The sequence below is a fragment of the Mobula hypostoma genome, chromosome 4 (genome assembly GCF_963921235.1).
Source record: "Mobula hypostoma chromosome 4, sMobHyp1.1, whole genome shotgun sequence".
NCBI classification, from domain to species: domain Eukaryota; kingdom Metazoa; phylum Chordata; class Chondrichthyes; order Myliobatiformes; family Myliobatidae; genus Mobula; species Mobula hypostoma.
The window spans coordinates 84,613,762-84,633,596 of record NC_086100.1 but is presented as its reverse complement, the minus strand read 5'-3'; the positions used below and the strand labels follow the sequence as shown (position 1 = coordinate 84,633,596).

At 41.6% G+C, this 19,835-nt stretch overlaps 1 protein-coding gene across 1 annotated transcript in view; it reads right to left on the bottom strand.

The window, feature by feature from the left end:
• Nucleotides 1-5,214: 5,214 nt before the first annotated feature.
• Nucleotides 5,215-19,835, bottom strand: part of LOC134345965 (uncharacterized) — a 130,200-nt gene continuing 115,579 nt past the window's right edge. Inside the window, exons 29-34 of the mRNA XM_063047309.1 lie at nucleotides 18,064-18,228; nucleotides 15,230-15,377; nucleotides 11,591-11,655; nucleotides 10,113-10,297; nucleotides 6,024-6,216; nucleotides 5,215-5,442 (exon numbers count right to left, since the gene is read on the bottom strand). Of these exons, the coding sequence (XP_062903379.1) occupies nucleotides 5,408-5,442; nucleotides 6,024-6,216; nucleotides 10,113-10,297; nucleotides 11,591-11,655; nucleotides 15,230-15,377; nucleotides 18,064-18,228 (791 nt within the window). The 3' untranslated portion in view covers nucleotides 5,215-5,407. The remainder of the gene's footprint in view (nucleotides 5,443-6,023; nucleotides 6,217-10,112; nucleotides 10,298-11,590; nucleotides 11,656-15,229; nucleotides 15,378-18,063; nucleotides 18,229-19,835) is intronic.

Genomic DNA, 19,835 nt, shown 5'->3' with positions numbered 1-19,835 from the left:
GGTCTTTAATGGCATCGTGGCTAATCTGTACTTTGTCTTAACAATTCTCTTCTGTCCATTTTCCACAGTTCTTGATTCCCTGTCATTCTTCTACCCGAGCTTTGATGCGACCATTGCCCTCTATTGAATTCCTAAGATTCACAAATGTCAACATGCCCCTCATCCTACTCTTCTTCTCCAGGCAAAACATTCTCATGGAATTTACTTGTTGAAGGCCCCAAAACCTTAAATATTTCAATAAGTTCACTTCTCATTCTTCCGTACTCATGTACACAACCCTATTCCACTCAATTTTCCCTCAGAATTCAAAGCATTGTCTTCACTGTGTTGCTTCAAAGGCAGGCTGCATCCTCCTTCTTTCTTACTGTGATAAGCCTGGTTCTTCCTTGATCTATTCATCTACACTACATGCATTATATACTCTTTTATTTGTTTGATTGTATTCTCCTTTTGCTTTGTTTTTCCTCCCATTCTTATGGGAATTAACTTGAACTACATTAAATGCCCCTCTGAAGGCTGCCTTTTGCTCTAGAACATGATGTGCCTGCATGTTATTTTCAACTTGATTGCAAGGATTGCATTGGAAAGGCTAGCTCTGCCTAAATTAAACAAATCTTCCTGTTTATTTGGGATGAACCCTGAGTTCCTGAAGGAAATGGGAATAAAATTGAAGAACTGAGCATCATCTTCTGTTGTTCTTGATCAAGAGGAGGTGCTAGAGAATGATAGAATAGGAAATATAACACCTTTATTCATAAAGAGATGAAAGACCAGGCCAGACAAAGTATAACCCATGAGTTTGTTGGTGGGGAAATTATCAAGCACTGCTCTTGTCTTTCTGCATTATATTGCAATTTTTTTAACCTTAAAATGTTGTACATTTATTTCATAACATTCACATTTAGATCTGCATTCACCAGACCTACAGACCCCATACTCCAGATCATAACAACACATTGCTAAATAAAGGCTTTTCTCTATATCACCTTTAGATCATTGCCTGATGCATGATCCTCTGCATCCGAGAAATTTTGTTATATATACATGAATCTTGCATGTGTTTCAGTTCCCCTCTCAGCCTTTTTTTGCCTCAAACAGAACAACCTCAAGTTCTTTACCCATGGAGGCAAAACTGGCAAGAATCTACCAGAATGTCAGACTGATTTTCCAAACACTGTTTACCGGGAATTTGAGCTTATGCAGATCAAAGATGACCTGGGACTCAGGACGGTTGTCGCTTACAGGATTCCCTGTGAATACAGAACAACATATAGTGGCCAAATGGGGTGCATGGTGGAAACCTGCATCGAGGAGCATAGGAGGTGTATCCAAGGTTACCTGGAGAAATGGGGTAGCAGTATGTTGCATTCACAATGGCCATAAGATTGACTTCAATGGCACTAAATTACTGTGCCATGTCAATGGCTTCTGGGACTACCTGGTGAAGGAACCCATTGAAATAAGACTACAGAACAAGAATTTTAACAAAGACGATGGTCTCATTTTAAGTAAGAACTGGAATATAATTGTAAACAAAGTGGTACAGCAAAAACCTGATTGATTGAGGATTAACCAATCAGGAGAGACAGACAATGGGGTATATTTACCACCGGACTAGACGAGGCTAGGCATCATCCCTGATGAAGATGGCGGAACTTGTCCTCAAAATATCAGTTAAAATTGATACCCATACCCAGCTGGAAGCCCGAGAGGAGCTCATTTGCTGATGTGGTGATCACTGAGAATGGCAATTAGCTTGCAGGCGTTTCATCCCCAGTCGAGGTGACATCCTCAGTATGCAGTTGTTGGTGTTTCTCTCAGGGAGTACTCACGTTTATATCACACCCCCCCTCCACCCCCACCCCATTCACTTGTCTCAATCCTAACGCTTCAGTTGTCCTTTGGATTTTATTAGCTTACACTTCTTTGGCTCTGAGGGATATGTATATAGACAGAGTCTATTTCTACATGTTTGTTGACAGAGTTAACAAAAAAGAATCATGCTTCTAAAATCTTTCATGCCTGCTTCATGTTTGCCAGTGCCAGAACCTCCGCGGTGACCCAGTTAAATTGGAGGAATGAATATGATTCTAGTGTCCATATGTACAGCACCATTGTTAACAAGGCTGGCAGCCAAACTAGTCTCACCCATTTTCTGAATGCAGGATTTCATTAATGGTTACAGTATAAGGATGTGTTATTGGAGCTCGGGACAATGGATTGGAAGCCCCATTAGTCAGTGTAGCAAAGATACCTGATACTAAGTGTAATAATTACGACTGGTGAGATGAAGAAAATTAATGAAGGTTGCAATTCAGAGAACACAGAATCCTGAGGGCTGTAGTTATGAGGAAATTACAGAGGGAAGAGGGTGGGGAGGATGAGTGGCTGGAGTGATTTGATGAGAATTGTTAAAGAGCATTGAACTATTCAAATGTGTTTTTTACAATATTATTGCTTAATAATTATTGATTTAAATTGTACCCAAGATTTCTTAATTTCTTCACATTCGATAAAAGAGACCAAGACAATTGTGGTTTCCAGTTTAAAATAAACTCTTAAGCAATGTATCTCTAAATTTAGAAGGCATTGCTTCTTGTGCATCTATATAGTTGTTAATATTGTAATTCCTTTGAAAAATAGAGGCATATATATGTTTTGTCAACATCCCAAAAAATGTGATGGCTTCACAGACATTCAGGTTTACACTGAGAACTTAGGAGTCTCCATGTGTAGGCAGATTGTGAGCTTCTTTGCAAATAAATTCCACTTCATTGCATCTTCATTTGCTGTGTCCCATTGCAGTGGGAAGGTATGACTCAACTTGTGACAGGCAGGGATTTTGGACCATTCAGGAAAGTGGACTCTAACTGCAATTTGTTAATTGTTCATTAATACTGAGTTTAATAGGGGCTTTTAAATTTAACTCCAGACACAGATTGCTAAACTATACAGAGTTTAGACATGATAGCATTATGGGAATCAAGATGACAATTTACTTCAATTATACACTCAATGTCTATTTTATTAGGTACACTTGTACACCTGCTTGTTAATGCAAATTTCTAACCAACTAAACATGAGGCAGCAACTCAATGCATTGAAGCATGCAGACATAGTCAAGATGTTCAGACCAAACATCACAATGAGGAAAAAATGCAATCTAAGTGACTTGATTGGGAAATGGTTGTTGGTATCAGAAAGGATGGTTTGAGTATCTCAGAAACTGCTGATCTGGGATTTTCACTCACAACAGCTTCTAGAGTTCACAGAGAATGGTGCAAAAAACAAAAACAAAAAAAGAAAACCAGTGAGCAGCATTTTTGTGGGCAAAATTGTCTTGTTAATGAGAGAGTTCAGAGGAAAATGGCCAGACTGACAGGAAGGCAACAGTAACTCAAATAGCCACACATTACATCAGTGGTGCATCTCTGAATGCACAGCACGTTAGACAATGAAGTGGATGGACGACAGCAGCAGAAGACCACAAACATGCGTTCAGTGGCCACTTTGTTAGATACTGAATTGTTATCATTGCTGCCTCTATGGAAGTACCTCAACAATGTTTTTTATAGAATTGTGTTGAATTTTAGCACTTCAGAGTAAGACACACAAACTATTGGAAGAACTCAGCAAATCTGGTACCATCTACGGAGGGAAATGAGCAATGGGCAGTATGGGCCAAGACCCTTTATCAAGACTGAAAAGGAAAGGGGGAGAAGCCAGAATAAGGTGCGGGAGGGGAAAAAGTACAAACAAGAAAATGATAGGTGGAGCCAAGTGAGGGAAAGGTCATGGGGGGGGGATGAAGTGAGAAGCTGGGAGGTGATAGGTGGAAGAGATAAAGGACTGAAGCAGAAAGAAACCAATAGGATGGACTATGGAAGAAAGGGAGGGAGGAGGGAGGTGATGGGCAGGTGAGGAGATGAGAAAGGGTGAGAGAGGTAGCAGATCTGGGTATGATAAAAGAAAGGCGGGAGGAGAAATTGCTGGAAGTTTGAGAAATCACTATTCATGCCATTGGGTTGGAGGCTACACTGGTGGAATATGAGGTGTTGCTCTTCCAACCTGAGTGTTGCCTCATTGTGGCAGTAGAGGAGGTCATGGACCAACATGTCGGAGTCGGAATGTGAAGTGGAATTGAAATGGGTGGGCACTGGGAAATCCCACCTTTTGAGGTGAATAGAATGAAGGTGCTTGACAAAGCTGCCCTCCAATCTATATCATATCTCACTGATGTAAAGGAGGTCATCCTGAGAGCATAGATAGAACAAATGACCCCAGTGGACCCATAGGTGAAGAGTCGCCTCACCTGGAAGGTCTGCTTGGGCCTGACTGGTGCGGGGTGAGGGAGAAGGTGCAGGGGCAGGTGCAGGCATTGCACTTGACTTTCTTACCGAGATAAGTGCCAGGAGGGAAATCAGTGGGGAGTAAGTGCCTACTCCTGATTTATTTCCACTCCACACATTTTCAGCAGTTTGTACAATATCTGAATTGTGATCAAGCACTAGTGATGAGAGACCCAGGAATAAAGCTGTTGGATAACCAAAGGAGCGTTAGGACCAGCAGCAATGAAGCCACGCTGACCAACCTGAAGCTGTATGCAAGAGATGGACTGTTAACAGGGGAGCAGCTGTCAGGAAACTATACCCTAATCATGGAGCTTGCAGGAAGTGGTACACATTGGAAAACTGGTATGTCAGTAGATTTACTATCGTATTCAATGACAGCCTCCTAAAGAAAAAATATATTGCCTTTTTGAACCTGGTGAATAACTCTGGACCAGGACACTCAATCTCAATTCAGAAATCTTTCAAGCTTGCTAAAGTGTATATAACCAGATGCTCTTAAAATATCAGGCAATTCACAGATGCCTTTCTTGCATGGTCTGGTTTGTATTCTTAGCGTTGGTGAGGGATACCTGAAGGAGGAGAATGTGTTTGCATTTTCAGCTGACGTCTCAGGGGATCATTTATTCCACTCACTGAAGACTTGTATGGTATCTTACTTGAAACACTTCCTTATTATAAAATATTCTTTGTCCGTTTTTATTGAATGAAATTGATTTCTATCACCTGAGGAAGGAAACATGACATCTGTATCATTAGAGCAGAGTTACAGTAGTGAGAAGTCTAGGAAAGAACTTCTTTGGAAAAGTAAAACTAATTATTCACAAAGACACCATCACTGTTATAAAACACATCACACCAAGTCTGAATGTGTTAATTATAGTTTATTATGTTTTGCAGAAAGAGATATAAAGCAGGGTGATATATAGCTCACCATACCTACAGAGCATCTGTGAAATGCTAAAAACTGATTCGTTAGATGTAAAATGGATGTCATTGTAGTTAGGAGATGTCCAGGACATGAGGTGAAACTCCCAGTCAGATCATCACCATGGAGTTCAGCAATTTTTAAAGGCACATGCTTCCAGAATTTCTGTAAAATAGAACAACAGGTACCTAGAACATCATAGCAATATTCTCCATGTAATTGCCACCAGTAGCAATAAATTAATATAATCTCTTTGCTCAACTTTTGCTCTTTTCTAGATGAAAAAAATTAGTGGTAAAGAATAGGGCACTGACATTTTCAATATTAAAACTTCCAGGTCAGGTAAACTACATGTTAGACAGAGAATAAAAGGATCCCACTTCCTTCATCTTCTCCACCCCACACCATCAACCAATAAAACGTTATCCACCGAGTCAGATAAAGGAGTAATATTCCTCCTTTGACTCTGTTTCAACAGCACGTCTGTGCTAGAGTTAGAGGAACAGGTAATGCACAGAAGTGTGACATTTTAACATACCTGCACGTTCAGTTGTCCTACTTGTGAGGGTGATAACCCTCTCCAACTCCTAAATAAACAAGTACCAATACTACTATATCAAGACTGTACCAAGACTCTGGAAAACTTGAAATGAGAAATCATATCTCAACAGGTTTAAATGCACAGTAGAATCATACAATCTGTGGACAAAACAAATGGACTAAATGCATACTTCACTACCACTTACCAGGAGGTTCACAAGCATGAATTCCATCCAATATCTTGATATAATTTTCAGTCAGGTATCTTTTGTAATCAGAACTTTGAACTTCAATGAGGCATTGAGTTGAATCCTTAAAAAGGAGATCCTTCCCTGAGAATAATTTTGAACTGAACATCTGAAAGGTGTCTTGCATGGTTCCATTACGGCCATGTTTCAGCTGGAATAAAGGAACACGACTTTGATAACAATTACACACAACGTGTCTGCGAATTATCTATATTTGAAATGAATATTCAGTAATGGAAGTTTAGGCTTTCAAGTACAGATCAGAAAAGTTACCTAAACATGCTCCAAATCTCTAAATAACCCCAACTGAACTGTCCATCTCTTCCCAAGAACCTTTTGGAGGAGGGAATATTGACTGTGCTCCCTAGTGGTATGCTTTAACATCTGTGCCAAACTTACAGGCCAGGTTGTGTTGAGGAAGTAGGGTATTTGTGGAAGAATTTAGACATATTGGGAGAATGGGCAAATAAATGGTAGATGGAATATAGCGTTTAGGCCTCCATTAGTCCCATGAGACCATGGATTTGCGCCTTGGAAGGTTTCCAGGGTGCAGGCCTGGGCAAGGTTGTATGGAAGACCGGCAGTTGCCCATGCTGCAAGTCTCCCCTCTCCACGCCACCAATGTCGTCCAAGGGAAGGGCACTAGGGCCGATACAGCTTGGCACCGGTGTCATCACAGAGCAATGTGTGGTTAAGTGCCTTGCTCAAGGACACAACACGCTGCCTCAGCTGAGGCTCGAACTAGCAACCTTCAGATCACTAGACCGATGCCTTAACCACTTGGCCATGCGCCAACACAGAACTGCATAGTCATTCTTCTTGGTAGAAGAAATAAAAACATACACTATTTTCTAAACAGGAAGAACATTCAAATTTCAAAGGTGCAAAGGGACTTAGGAGTCCTCTTGCAGGTTTCCTTAAAGGTGAACTTGCAGGTTGAGTTGCTGGTGAGAGAGGAAAATGCAATGTCAGTATTTATTTCAAGAGGACTAGAATATAAAAGCAAGGATGCAAAGCTGAGCCTTTCTAAGATATTGGTCAGACCGCACTTGGAGTTCAGATGAGGTTCACAAGAACGATTCCATGAATGAAAAGGTTAATATATGAGAAGCATTTGATGGCTCAGGGCCTGTTCTTGCTGGAGTTTAGAAAAATGAGGGCAAGGTCTACTTGAAGCCTATTGAATATTGAAAGGCCTAGACAGAGTAATGAGGAGAGGATATTTCCTATTTTGAGGGAGTCTAGGACGAGAGGACACAGCTTCTGAATAGAGGGATATCCATTTAGAACAGAGGTGAGGAAGAATTTCTTTAGCCAGGGGGTAGAGAATCTGTAGAATTCATTGCCACAGGTGACTGTGGAAGCCAAGTAATTGGGTATATTTAAAGCAGATGTTGATAGGTTCTTGATTAATCTGGGTGTCAAAAGGTTATGGGAAGAAGCCAAGAGAGAGATAATAAATCAATCATGATGGAATGGCAGAGCAAACTTGATAGCCTGAATGGATAATTCTACTCCAATGACTTATGATCTTATGGTCTAACCTATCACATATCTTACACCATTCCAGCTGTGTTCTCTCAGATGGTGTCCATTATTTAATGCCATGATAAGGTAGCTTTTTACTATATCATGCAAGCATCCTTACAGCTTTCCTTCACTCCAACTATTTAGGAAACCTACAAAGGATATAACTGGAGAAATGGCAATAGTCAGCAAGTCAGGCAGCTTCTGTAGAAAGAGAAACTGAATTAATGCTTCTAGTTAGGGACCCTTCCAAAGACAAAAAGCTGAGAAAACCAGTGTGTTACGTCAAAGAAGGGAAAGCATGGAGACTGAAGGGTGTGTCCTGTGAGGCTGCCAAAGTAAAATTTACTTACAGTAAAGTACTACAAGGTGGAGACAAAACAGAGAGAGAGAGAAAAGAAAACTAAATTGAAATGAAAATATTTTGCCACATTTACAGAAAGAAAACAAAGTTAACTTGGAACTGCAAGATTCAGTGTTGAGTTTTGAGGGTTACTACCTGCTCAGGTGCGTGGCCAAGTGGTTAGGATGTTGGGCTCACGATCTGAAGGTCATGTGTTCAAGTCTTGGCCAAGGCAGCATGTTGTGCCTTTGAGCAGGGCACTTAACCACACACTGCTCCAGTCCACCCAGCTGAAAATGGTTAACCTCACGCTAGACTGGCGTCCTATCCGGCGGGGGGTGGGGGGGGGGAGTCTCGTACTCTCAGTCACTTCACGCCACAGAAACCGGCATAAGCACCAGCCTGATGGGCCACAACGGCTTGGGACAGACTTTAACAGGTGGAGGAGGAGTTCTGTTCCTCAAGCTTAGGTTGAGTATCATTGCAGCAACGCAAGAGGAAAAAGCCAGAGAATTAGAATGGACATGATGAAGAGAATTAAAGTGACTGTTGAGTAAAAGCTTGGGGTCATCCCTGTGAATGGAAGTTCTCTGCAATGTGACTCCCCAATCTACATTTGGTTTCTCCGAGGTATAGGAGACCACAAAGTCAACACTGAACGCTATGCATTTAACTGGAAGAAGCACAAGTGATTCACCTCTCCACCTGGAAGGAGCATTGGTCCCTTAGATGTTGGGGAGTGAAGGGTTTAAAATGAGTGTGTATATCTTTAACCATTACATGGGAAAATGCAGTGAGAAGGGAAGTGGTTGTCAGAGATGGAAATATGATGGAAAAACTGAGAGAACAGTCCCATCAGAAAGGCGAAAAACGAAAGTGATGTAACTGGTGGAGGAATCCTGTTGAAGATGATTATGATGGATGGTGGAGTGTTAGGCATAAACAAACTATACCTTTGACATTGATCATGAGTAAAGTTGAAGGAGAATTGTTCAATTTAAGAATGAGTTTATCCAGACAAATTAGCTTGGTGGTGGACTGATCAGATGCATGTTCAAGAAAGAAGTGAAAATCCATCATACTATCTTGTTGTGGTAAGGAGATGCAAAGGGATTGGATGTTCATAGTAAACATGTGTAACTGACATTTATTGACACAGTAGCTAAAATGTTCAGTTCCTTGAGAATCCCCGACTCCACAGCACTAATAAAGCATCTTGTCAATTGTGATGTATTTCCAAGGCACATTCAAACATGTCTCCCCCATGAACTTGAATAATGAGCAAGCAACGCCTTTGAGGCGTGATGGCTTTCAGCTGTCTCAGTTTGTAGCTGAAAGAAGTCTCACATATTTTGGTGTTTCTTTCATGCTTTACAAGAATAAATGGAACTGAAATGGTATCACCACCCTTGACAATTTAATCTCAGGGTTGTATATTGTGACATATATGTATTTTGATAATAAATTTACTTTGAACTTTGAATTTTCCCTTCCTCAGTATCAGTACAGACCTGAAAATGGTGGTTGATGTAATATCACCCTGTTGCCATTGAATGAGGCAAAACTCATTACTGAGGCCATCCAATATACCTATTGAGAGCGCATGCTTCCTTTGATGAAAATAGGAATTTGTCTGGCATTTTAGGCCACAGGTGATTGTGCGTAGATCCAGAATGCTCTGGCCAGTGCCAACTAATTTTCTATTGAAAAGATACAAAGTTCGAAGTTCAAAGATGAACTCCATTTTCTTTTTGTGGCCCTGAGTGATCTGTGAATCGTTGGTTGGTGGCAGACCTCCGGTAGATTTCATCTTGCTGTAACTCCTCAATAAACCTAACAACTTTTAATGCTGGACAATAAAATGCTTTACACTTGTACCCTGTCTGTCCCCTGTTAACCCTGTTGCTCCCTAGGATTTATGTGGAAAGAACCAATGAGCAACAGACCCATGCTAAACTTCTCATTCAATAATATGCTTTATTGAGTTAAGCATCCAATTTCGTGACATAGACCCAGAGTTAACCGGTGTGACTGAATCTTACAACTTCCCACCAGTTAGATACTGGATGTCAGTCTAATTCACTGCTGTCAACTTTTGGTGGTTTCTTCCCTGTCCCGTTTCCAACAAAGTTCCAAGTGCATAAAATTAGATAATAAAATGGTTCACGCCCTCTCACCTGTTCATGTTTCAGCAGTTTGAGCAACTCATCCCTCTTATCTGGTCGTGTCATAACAGCATGTGCTGGGGCTTCCGCTAAGTGGCAGTTCAGGAACTGATCAACTGAAGTTGTGCTCCCATCTTTGCACAGCAGGTAATAATTATCAGAAGACAAGTGCTGGTTCCAGTCCAACGTTCCATTCCCTAAGAGCAAAAATGATTCAAATAACAAACTTCTTATATATTTGGCAGTCTTTAACTCAAACACTTTCCTAAACTGCATATTTTCTATCCTTTTAAACATCCAAGTGGTCATTTATTTCAAATGTTCCTTGAGGTGAATGGAACACTGGTGACTTTGTGAGCTGTTTGAAACTGCTTGAAGCTGTTTTGAGGCCAATGGAATGAATTTTGGAGAGAGATTGCAGCAATATTTTATTTTCCTACCAATGGGATGTAAATGTCTGTGTTTAATACATCAATGTTAACTATAATTCATCAGATTCATCAGTTATGGAATTCTAAATACTTGCCTAATTTTAATCATCCTTAATTTCTGGCTGGTGATCTTAGACCAATTGGTCTCTGTGCATCCTACCTTCTCCAGAGAAGAAACTACCATGCATCCATGGGACAACTGGTTTACAGTTATGGAGACAGACTTTGTAAAATCATCTCCAATTTATCTGTTAATGGTTGATGCCATCAAGAGATCGAGTAACATCTGAATAGAATTAAATCTGCAGATGCATTATTACTATAACTCTGATTCATTCTGGTTTGACTACACAGCATGTGTGGTGTTAATGAACCCAGATTGGTTATGCCTTATAAATTCAGACAAGTGCCTTTCTACTGGTTTTACATTATTTGATCTCCTCCGTCAGTATAGTTACTGTACACTCTCACCATCATCCACATTAGTGGAGATAGCATTAAACCTCCAATCTCTGTAATTAACCCTATTCACTCCTAGGCCATCCTCTACCTTCTGCTTTTTAAATGCTTATGAAGGCTTGAGCCACCAACATTGTTATCTGCCATCCTCTACCTACCTTCACTCCAGCCCTTCTGAACTACTTTTCTCTACCTGCAGATCATTTTCACTTTATGTATGTATGTATGTATGTATGTATTTGTTTGTTCATATACAGCACTGAATAGGCCCCTCCAGCTGAGTCGCCCAGCAACCCTTTATTTAACTCTAGCCTAATCATGGGACAATTTACAATGGCCAATTAACTTACTAATCGGTAAGTCTTTGAAAGGAAACCCATTCAGTCGTGGGGAGAACATACAAACTCCTTACAGACAGCGGTGGGAATTGAACCTGGGTCACTGGATTTGTAAAGGGATGAACTAAACACTACACTACCATGCTGTCCTCTGATCATAATCTTTAGCTTGGAGATTGACCAGTCCGGCTCTGGACAAAGTAGAAAGTCATGGCAGAACTTCTGGCACACAGAGCAAACACATCCCAAGAGATCCACATACCATCAGTGTTCTCAGACACAGTGGTGTGCCTAATGAAAGCAACATCACCCTTTTCAACCAGGCACCTGTAAGAGACATAGGCAAATTTATTGTTAGTCTAGACTGTAAGTTTGACAAGTTAAGATTACTACTGCCCATTTATTGGGGATTCAAAATAGTGCCTTTGTATGAAAGCATTTACAACTAGATTCTGGGCAGAAGTTGATGGGAAGTTGGGGAGAACAAGGTACAGGAAAATTAGTGGTGGGCTAAGATTGCTGTGAGCCAGCACAGAGTTGATAGGTATTGAATTGATTTTATTTCTTAAATCCTTCACATACATGAGGAGTAAAAATCTTTGTTACATCTCCGTCTAAATGTGCAATGTGCAATCATAGTAATTGATAATGACTTATAATAAATAGAACAGTCAATGTAACATCGAATATGCTCAAATCAGCGCAATCTGCAGCCGTGACACTATTTCTTGTCAACAGTGCCATGTCCCCATCTCTTTTGCCTCCCTCCTGATCCTTTTTGAAACATCTAAACCCTGCCAATTGAAGTAGCCATTCCTGCCCCTGCACCATCCAAGTCTCTGTAATGGCCACAGCATCATAGCTCCAAGTGCTGATCCACGCTTTAAGATCATCCGCTTTATTCATGATACTCGTTGTGTTAAAATAGACTCATCTCAAACTATCAGACTGAGCACATTCCTTCTCTATCATCTGCCTATCCTCCCTTTCACACCGTCTCCAAGCTTTCTCTATTTGTGAGCCAACCTCCCTTTCCTCCGTCTCTTCAGTTCAGTTCCCACCCCCTAGCAATTCTAGTTTAAACTCTCCCCAATAGCCTTAGCAAACCTTCCTGCCAGGATATTGGTCCCCCTCGGATTCAAGTGCAACCCGTCCTTTTTGTACAGGTCACACCTGCCCCAGAAGAGGTCCCAATGACCCAAAAATCTGAATCCCTGCCCCCTGCTCTAATCCCTTAGCCACACATTTATCCTCCACCTCACTCTATTCCTATACTCACTGTCACGTGGCACAGGCAGTAATCCTGAGATTACTACCTTTGAGGTCCTGCTCCTCAACTTCTTTCTTAACTCCCTATTCTCCTATTCTGCAGCCTCTTTACTTCCTCAAAACTATGTGCCCCTCCACCTATCTTTGTATCATCTGCAACCCTTGCCACAAAGCCATCAATTCCATCATCCAAGTCATTGGCATATAATGTAGAAGAAGTGGTCCCAACACTAACTCCAGTGAAACCCCACTAGTCACCCGCAGCCAACCAGAAAAGGCTCCCTTTATTCCGACTCTTTGCCTTCTGCCAATCAGTCACTGCTTTATCCATGCTAGTCTCTTTCCTGAAATTCCTACAATGTCTTTGGGATGTGAAATTAAATTGGAGCACCTGAAGGAACCCCTCAGGGAGTTATGAGGAGGACATGCAAAATTCACTCAGACAAACCCAAGGTGAGTATCAAGCTTGGGTTGCTGAAGATGTGAAGCAGTGACACTACTTGGTGTATAATTGTACTGTGCCCAGTTTATCAGGTTATTTACTCTGTTATGGGCAGAGGACTCTTAGGGATAGGATTCATGAGCATTTGGAAAACCGTGGCCTAATTAAGAAGAACCAGAATGGCTTTGTGTGGGGCAAATTGTGTTCTACTAACTTGATTGAGTTTTTTGACAAGTTGATCAGGGTGATCGATGAAGGTAGAGCTGTGGATGCTTTTTAACATGAATTCTAATAAGCTGTTTGACAAGGGAGGCTGATCTAGGGTCCATGATTTGAATTCAGAACTGGCCTGCCCATAGAAGGCAGTGGTCATAGAGACTTATTCTAGCTGGAGGTCTCTGATTAGCGATCTTCCTCGGAGATCTGTACTGGGACCTCTGCTTTTTGTGATGGCTATAATTGACCTGGATGAAAATGTAGATGGGCAAGTTAGTAAGATTTCAGAGGACACAAAAAGTTGTGGCATTGTAGATAGCATAGGAGACTGACAAAGAATAAAACAAAATATAGATCAGACAGAGATATGGATGGAGAAATGACAGACAGAGTTTAACATGGCCAAATGTGAAGTGTTGGATCTATATAGGTCAAATGTAAAGAGACAGTACTCTGTTATTGGCAAGACTCTTAACAGTGCTGAAGAGCTGAAGGATCTTGGGGTCCATGTTCATAGTGGCTACACAGGTTGATTTGGTGGTTAAGAAGGCATATGGCATAATTGCTCTTATTAGTCTAGTTCTTAGGTACAAAAGTCAGGAAGTTATGTGCAGCTTTATAAAACTTTAGTTAGTCTACATCTGGAGTTTTGCATATAGTTCTTGTCACTCAGTTATAGGAAGGTTGTTGAGGCTTTGGAGAGAATACAGAGGAGGTTCACCAGGATGCTGCCTGGTTTAGGGGGCATGTGCTACAATAAGAGTTTGGCCACAATCTCGAGTTGTTTGCTCTGGAGCAGCAGAGGCTGAGCAGAGATTTGAAAGAGGTTTATAAGATTATGAGAAGCATAGATAGAGAAGACAGACAATATCACTTTCCCAGGGTTGAAATATCTAATATCGGAGGGCATGCATTTAAGGCAAAAGGGAATATGTTCAAAGGAAATGTGAGGGGCAAGTGTTTTTTTTTTTACACAGAGATTGATGGGTGCCTGGAATGTCTGCATGTCTGCTTGGGATGGTGGGAGAGGCAGGGACACTGGAGACTATTAAGAGTCATTCAGATAAGTGCGTGACTGTGAAGAAAATGGAAAGATATGGACCTGGTGCAGGTAGAGGGGATTATTTAGTTGGTCATTTCATTACTAATTTAAAAACGCAAACACGAGGAAATCTGCAGATGCTGGAAATTCAGGCAACACACACAAAAAAATGCTGGTGAACGCAGCAGGCCAGGCAGCATCTATAAGAAGAAGTACAGTCGACATTTCGGGCCGAGACCCTTCCTGATAAAGTTGGTGATGTTGTGGGAGATAATGGCCTGGTGCTCCTTAGTGGGGTCACGATCGAGGGGTAAATAAGAGGAGGTATCCGCGAGTTGTCGCTGTGCCTCGGCAAGGTAGCGGTCAGTACACCAGACTACAACAGCACTCCCCTTAGCAGCGGGTTTCATGGTAAGGTTAGGATTAGTGCGAAGGGAGTGGAGAGCAGAGCGTTCGGAAGGAGTGAGGTTGGAATGGGAACAAGATGCGGTGAAGTCGAGACGGTTGATGTCCTGTTGGCAGTTAGCAATAAAGAGATCCAGAGCAGGCAGAAGACCAGAGCGGGGTGTCCATGAAGAGGAGGAGGGTTGAAGACGGGAGAAGGGGTCATCGGTGGGGGTAGAAGGGTCTCGGCCCGAAACGTTGACTGTGTCGCTTCCTATAGATGCTGCCTGGCCTGCTGCGTTCACCAGCACTTTTTATCTGTGTCATTACTAATTTACTTGGTTTGGCACAACATTGTGGGCTGAAGGGCACGTTCCTGTGCTGTGCTGTATTGTTCTATTCTCTATGTTCTAAGCTCTTAGGATTTTAATTGTGTTGAACCTGGCTGCAGAATTTCAAGAGCAGAAAAGCATTAAGGCTTTTTTCTCTGATGCAGAGTGTGTATCATGGTTATGAAAGACGTACTGTGAAAGCTTGTGTTTATTTACCTGAAGGCTCCACTGTAGCCGAAGTACCTCTCGTTGGCATTGGCTTCACACCTGTCTGTTGATGATTCACTGCCGATGCACAGGGAGCACAGATTAGGATGCAGGGTAGCATCTGCTCCAGGGGCACAACTCTCACTGAAAAATGTAGCTTTATCCAAAAATAAAACAAATATCAGCAAGTCTCCAGAGCCAGTCTGTCTATATCATTCATGAGCTGTCTATAAGGTCACACAGTGACTTTAGACCACCTGAATCCAACAGCAGTTTGTCTGTGTTAATCAGTGAATCACAGAAACAGAAAGCTCGAAGCAGGCCTTTCATCCCAAATTGTCCATGCTGACCAAGATGCCAACAAGTGCACTGGTAACACAGATAGTCAGGAATAAAAGTACTGTCCATTATCAGCAGAATCTTATTTTCTGTTGGTCCACTGTTTAATCCACTCTGCTTACCACCTGCACCATAGCACAGAACTCCCGCAGTCTTTTTTCCTGCACTTTTCCCAGACCAGGAATCAAGTTCCAGGTCAAATGCACATACTGTGACCTCCCCCACAGTGTGGTAAGTACTAATGCAGACTGCCAAGATTGCAAGTTAGGAAGTCAGATGTTGTCAATGTTAAATGGCCTTGTGAACCCCCTTATATCCCTAAGATCCCAAGATCTCTCTGACCTCTTACCAGCAAACAGAACATACCGCAACACAAGAACGAGGACTGCTAAGCTGGGTAACAGCTGTGGGATGTCTGAACATCCTGCTACCCCCAGTACACATTATTTATGACAGCCAGTAGCATTATACTGTTTGCATTTAACTTTGTCGTATATGCACTTTATATCAACTTGTATATCTGTAGGATTTTTTATTATCCATTACTATTATTATGTTAATATTATGTTATGTGCTGTATGTGATATTACGTACTGTGTTGTGTACCCTGGTCCCAGAGGAATGTTTTGTGCAGCAGTATACGTTGTGTATGATTGAATGACGATAAACTTGAACTTGAATTATCTGCTTCTGCATAGAGGTTTATCTAGATCTCTGGACACAAACAAATCTACGTGTTAATGGCTCCCTTCCCTGCTCCTGCCTTCCTCACACTTTTGGCTTTTGGATTCTTGCCTCTTACGCTCTCCCATCTATCCTAGGTACTTTTGCTGCTCCCCTTGAAATTTTTTGTCTCCCAGGTGTAGTTACTATAGAGGAAATACAAATTGTAATGTCCTTGAGCAAGAGGATGCAGCAAAGCATAAAGTCATTCACCATTTTGGAGGAAGAATCAGAGACAAGAACGATATGGGAAGTACGTATGTGAAAGGCACACAATTGATAAGGCTGAGATGAGACCAGGACAGCAGCGGACAGGTGATTACAAGGGAAAGAACATTGAACCTCACTGATAGGCTGTTGCAAAGGGAAATGCTGGTCTTCATTCTTCAATATGCAAGGACTACACAGCTGAAACTTACGAAGTGACTGATTCTCAGCCAGGAGAATGGAGAAGGTTAGGTTTTTTCTCAAATATATAACTTAAGTTTTGTATTTTTTATTGACTTGTGCCTTTAGTTAACTTCCTTTGCACTGAGATCTTCATTTCAAGTTTACTTTACTTTCATGTTTCTGAAAAGGTTCTGGGAAAGATTTGGGCTGGCTTTGAGCAGGGCCAAAGAACTGCCCACAGGGAGTTTGCCTGCTGTCAAAAACTGCCATGAGGAGGTCTCGTCTCTATAGACAGGTAAAGCACTTCAGATACTGGAAATCTGAAATAAAAGTAGAAACTGCTGTGGATATTCAACCAATTCAGCAGCGTCCCTGAAAGTTCCCAGTATTTCTGCCTTTGCCTCAGTACCAGCTCAGTTAACTTCTGAAGCAGGTCAAAGTCAAAAACAAAATCAAATTAATTGTCAAATGCACATACATTCACAGGTGCAATGAAACATCACATAAGCAGCATTCACAAGAAAAATACGAATTATGCACAATTTTTACAAGAAAGGACACAATTATGACATTGACAAGTCCATTTTAGTGCAAAGTGATCAAAGTCATCATAGGGATCAGGTTGCTAAAGTATAATGATTACGATTAGGTGGATTGGTTCAAGAATTGAATGGTTGAAGGAAAATAACTATTCTTGAACCTGGTGATGTGGAACTTGGGGATTCTCTACCTCCTGCCCATTAGTAGCTGCATGAAGATGCCATGGCTTTGATGAGGGATTTAATTTTGTGAGGCAGTGCCACTTGTTGATACTACCAATCACCTCTATCGGGAGACCAGATAGAGCCATCGGATCACAGATTTATTTGGCACAAAGAGGCCCTTCAACTCACCCATGCGGACTGAGTTGCCTACAGACCCAGTCCCATTTGTTTGTGTTTGACCCATATCCTTCTAAATCGTTCCTGTCTATGTAACTGTCTACACGACTTGTCGAAGTTGCAAGCATACCTGTCATTTTGTTCTGTGTGGAAAAACTTATCCCAGTGCCTTCTAGTTTTAGACTCACCATACCATGGGTGAAAATACTAACCATTCATCTTCTCTGTGCCCTTTGTGATCTTATATACTTCTATAAGGTCAACCTGCAGCCTCCTTTGCTCCAGGGAAAACAGACTCAGTCTTTCCAGCCTTTCCTTTTAGCTGGAGCCCTTGAGTCATGATAATGTTGTTGTTAACCTTTCCTGCACCTTTTCCAGATCAATAGCATCCATCCTTTAGCTGAGTGACCAGAACTACAAATGTGCCCTCACCAACATCATGGTAAGATGAAAATTATTTCAGGCTATTAAAGAAAAGATTACAAGGGAGATATTATTAGCCCTACTTACAGTTATAGATTTCACAGGCGTTGATTTTTTCCTTTTCAATCAGGGTGCCCATGGGAATGTTCCACCCTGCCGTGCGGCCAACAGCTGTGTGACAGGATTTCCTCCCCTTCAGTTTCTCCCAGGTCATGTTTGGATCTTTCACGACAGCCACAGCATAGTAAGAGGCTGTATTAGGAGCACAAACAATATGATAGTTTTGGTGTGACACAGACCTGAGGCACAGCTGGATGCAGGTCCACGGGAATTCTCTGCAGAAGCATTCAATTATTTGAAATTGGAGCTAGGTAGACCTAATCAATCTTGCTGCACCATTGCACGTCTGATCTGATTCTGACTTCAACTTTACATTCCCATCTGACCCAGCTAACCTTTCACTCCTTTGCTCATTAAGAACCTTTCTCTTCCTCAAAAATACTTCCATCACAGCAGGTCTTCAATAACACCAATGGAATTACAGATGAAAGACTGTCTTAAAGACTGCTACATGTGAAAGACTGGAAGGGCTCTTTAGGGCCTTGGGTGGTGCTGAGGGAGGAGATACAGGAGCCAAACTTCCATTTGAGAAATGGAGTTTCAACGACTCACGACCCTCTATGTCACCTCACTTCTGTCTTGAATGGGCAGCCCTTTCAACAGCGATCCACTTTCTGGGAAAAAAACAATGGAATGACCTTGTATAGCTCTGGCACACCCAATGGTCTCCTGAAACAAAAGGTTGAAGTTTCAAACCCCATTCCAGAATTTGAGGGCAAAATATTTTCTCCTCCTCCTCCCCACTGGAATCTTGTGGAGTATGTGAGTTCCATGATAGATTGGGTGTCACGGTAGTGTAACAGTTCGTGTAACTCTGTTACACCTCAGGCATTGGAGTGTCCTCTGTAAGGAGTCTAAGTGTCCACTCTGTGGACTGCATGGGTCTTCCTTGGCTGCTCCAGTTTCTCCCACAGTCCAAACATGTACCGGCTCCTCGGCTAATTAGTTCATTGTAAGTTGTCCCGTGATTAGGTTAGGGTTAAGTCAGGGGTCTCTGGGGCAGTGCAGCTCGAAGGGCTAGAAGGGCCTACGCTGTCAAGCTAAATAAATAAAATTAAACAAACCAGCCTCCATCTTAAAGCAAAAAGCTGCAGATGCTGAAAATATGAAATACAAACAGATATTGCTGAAAACACTCCACAGGCAGGCAATATTTGTGGAGCGAGAACTGGGCCAATAACAACTTATTTGAAGATGATGCAGGTCCCCTTCATTACTGAAAAACATTATGACCAAGTACTAAGGACATTAGTGAAAATGATGTGTTTCTAAAAAGTCCAGAGTTTACTATTGAGTACTAATACACTTTAGATTTTTTTAAAATCTAGGCTTATTTAATCAACTTAATTTAAATTACCCAAGGTGTATTGGTGGAATTTGAACTCATGTAATAGATCCATTTGATTAGACTAAGTCACTAACATAATTAATATGTTGCAGCATGTTTTGTAAACATTTCGGGAACGCTGTGATATACTTTGAGGTCAATGTTCCACTACAGTTTGGAGGTAATGCTGTACGCTACCCGTGCACCAAATGGTCACTCTTTGATCTTTATGGTGTTATCAAACAGCTCTACAGACAGACAGGGATATTGGTGTCACAACCAAGTGTGGCTCTATCCAGAGTGTGGCTATTATTCCCCTTCCATCTTCATCTGAGAAATGCTGGGGCACCTCCATGTCAGCAGATGTTGACTACTGTTTACTTTAAGCTCTAATTTTCGACTACTGTTTTCT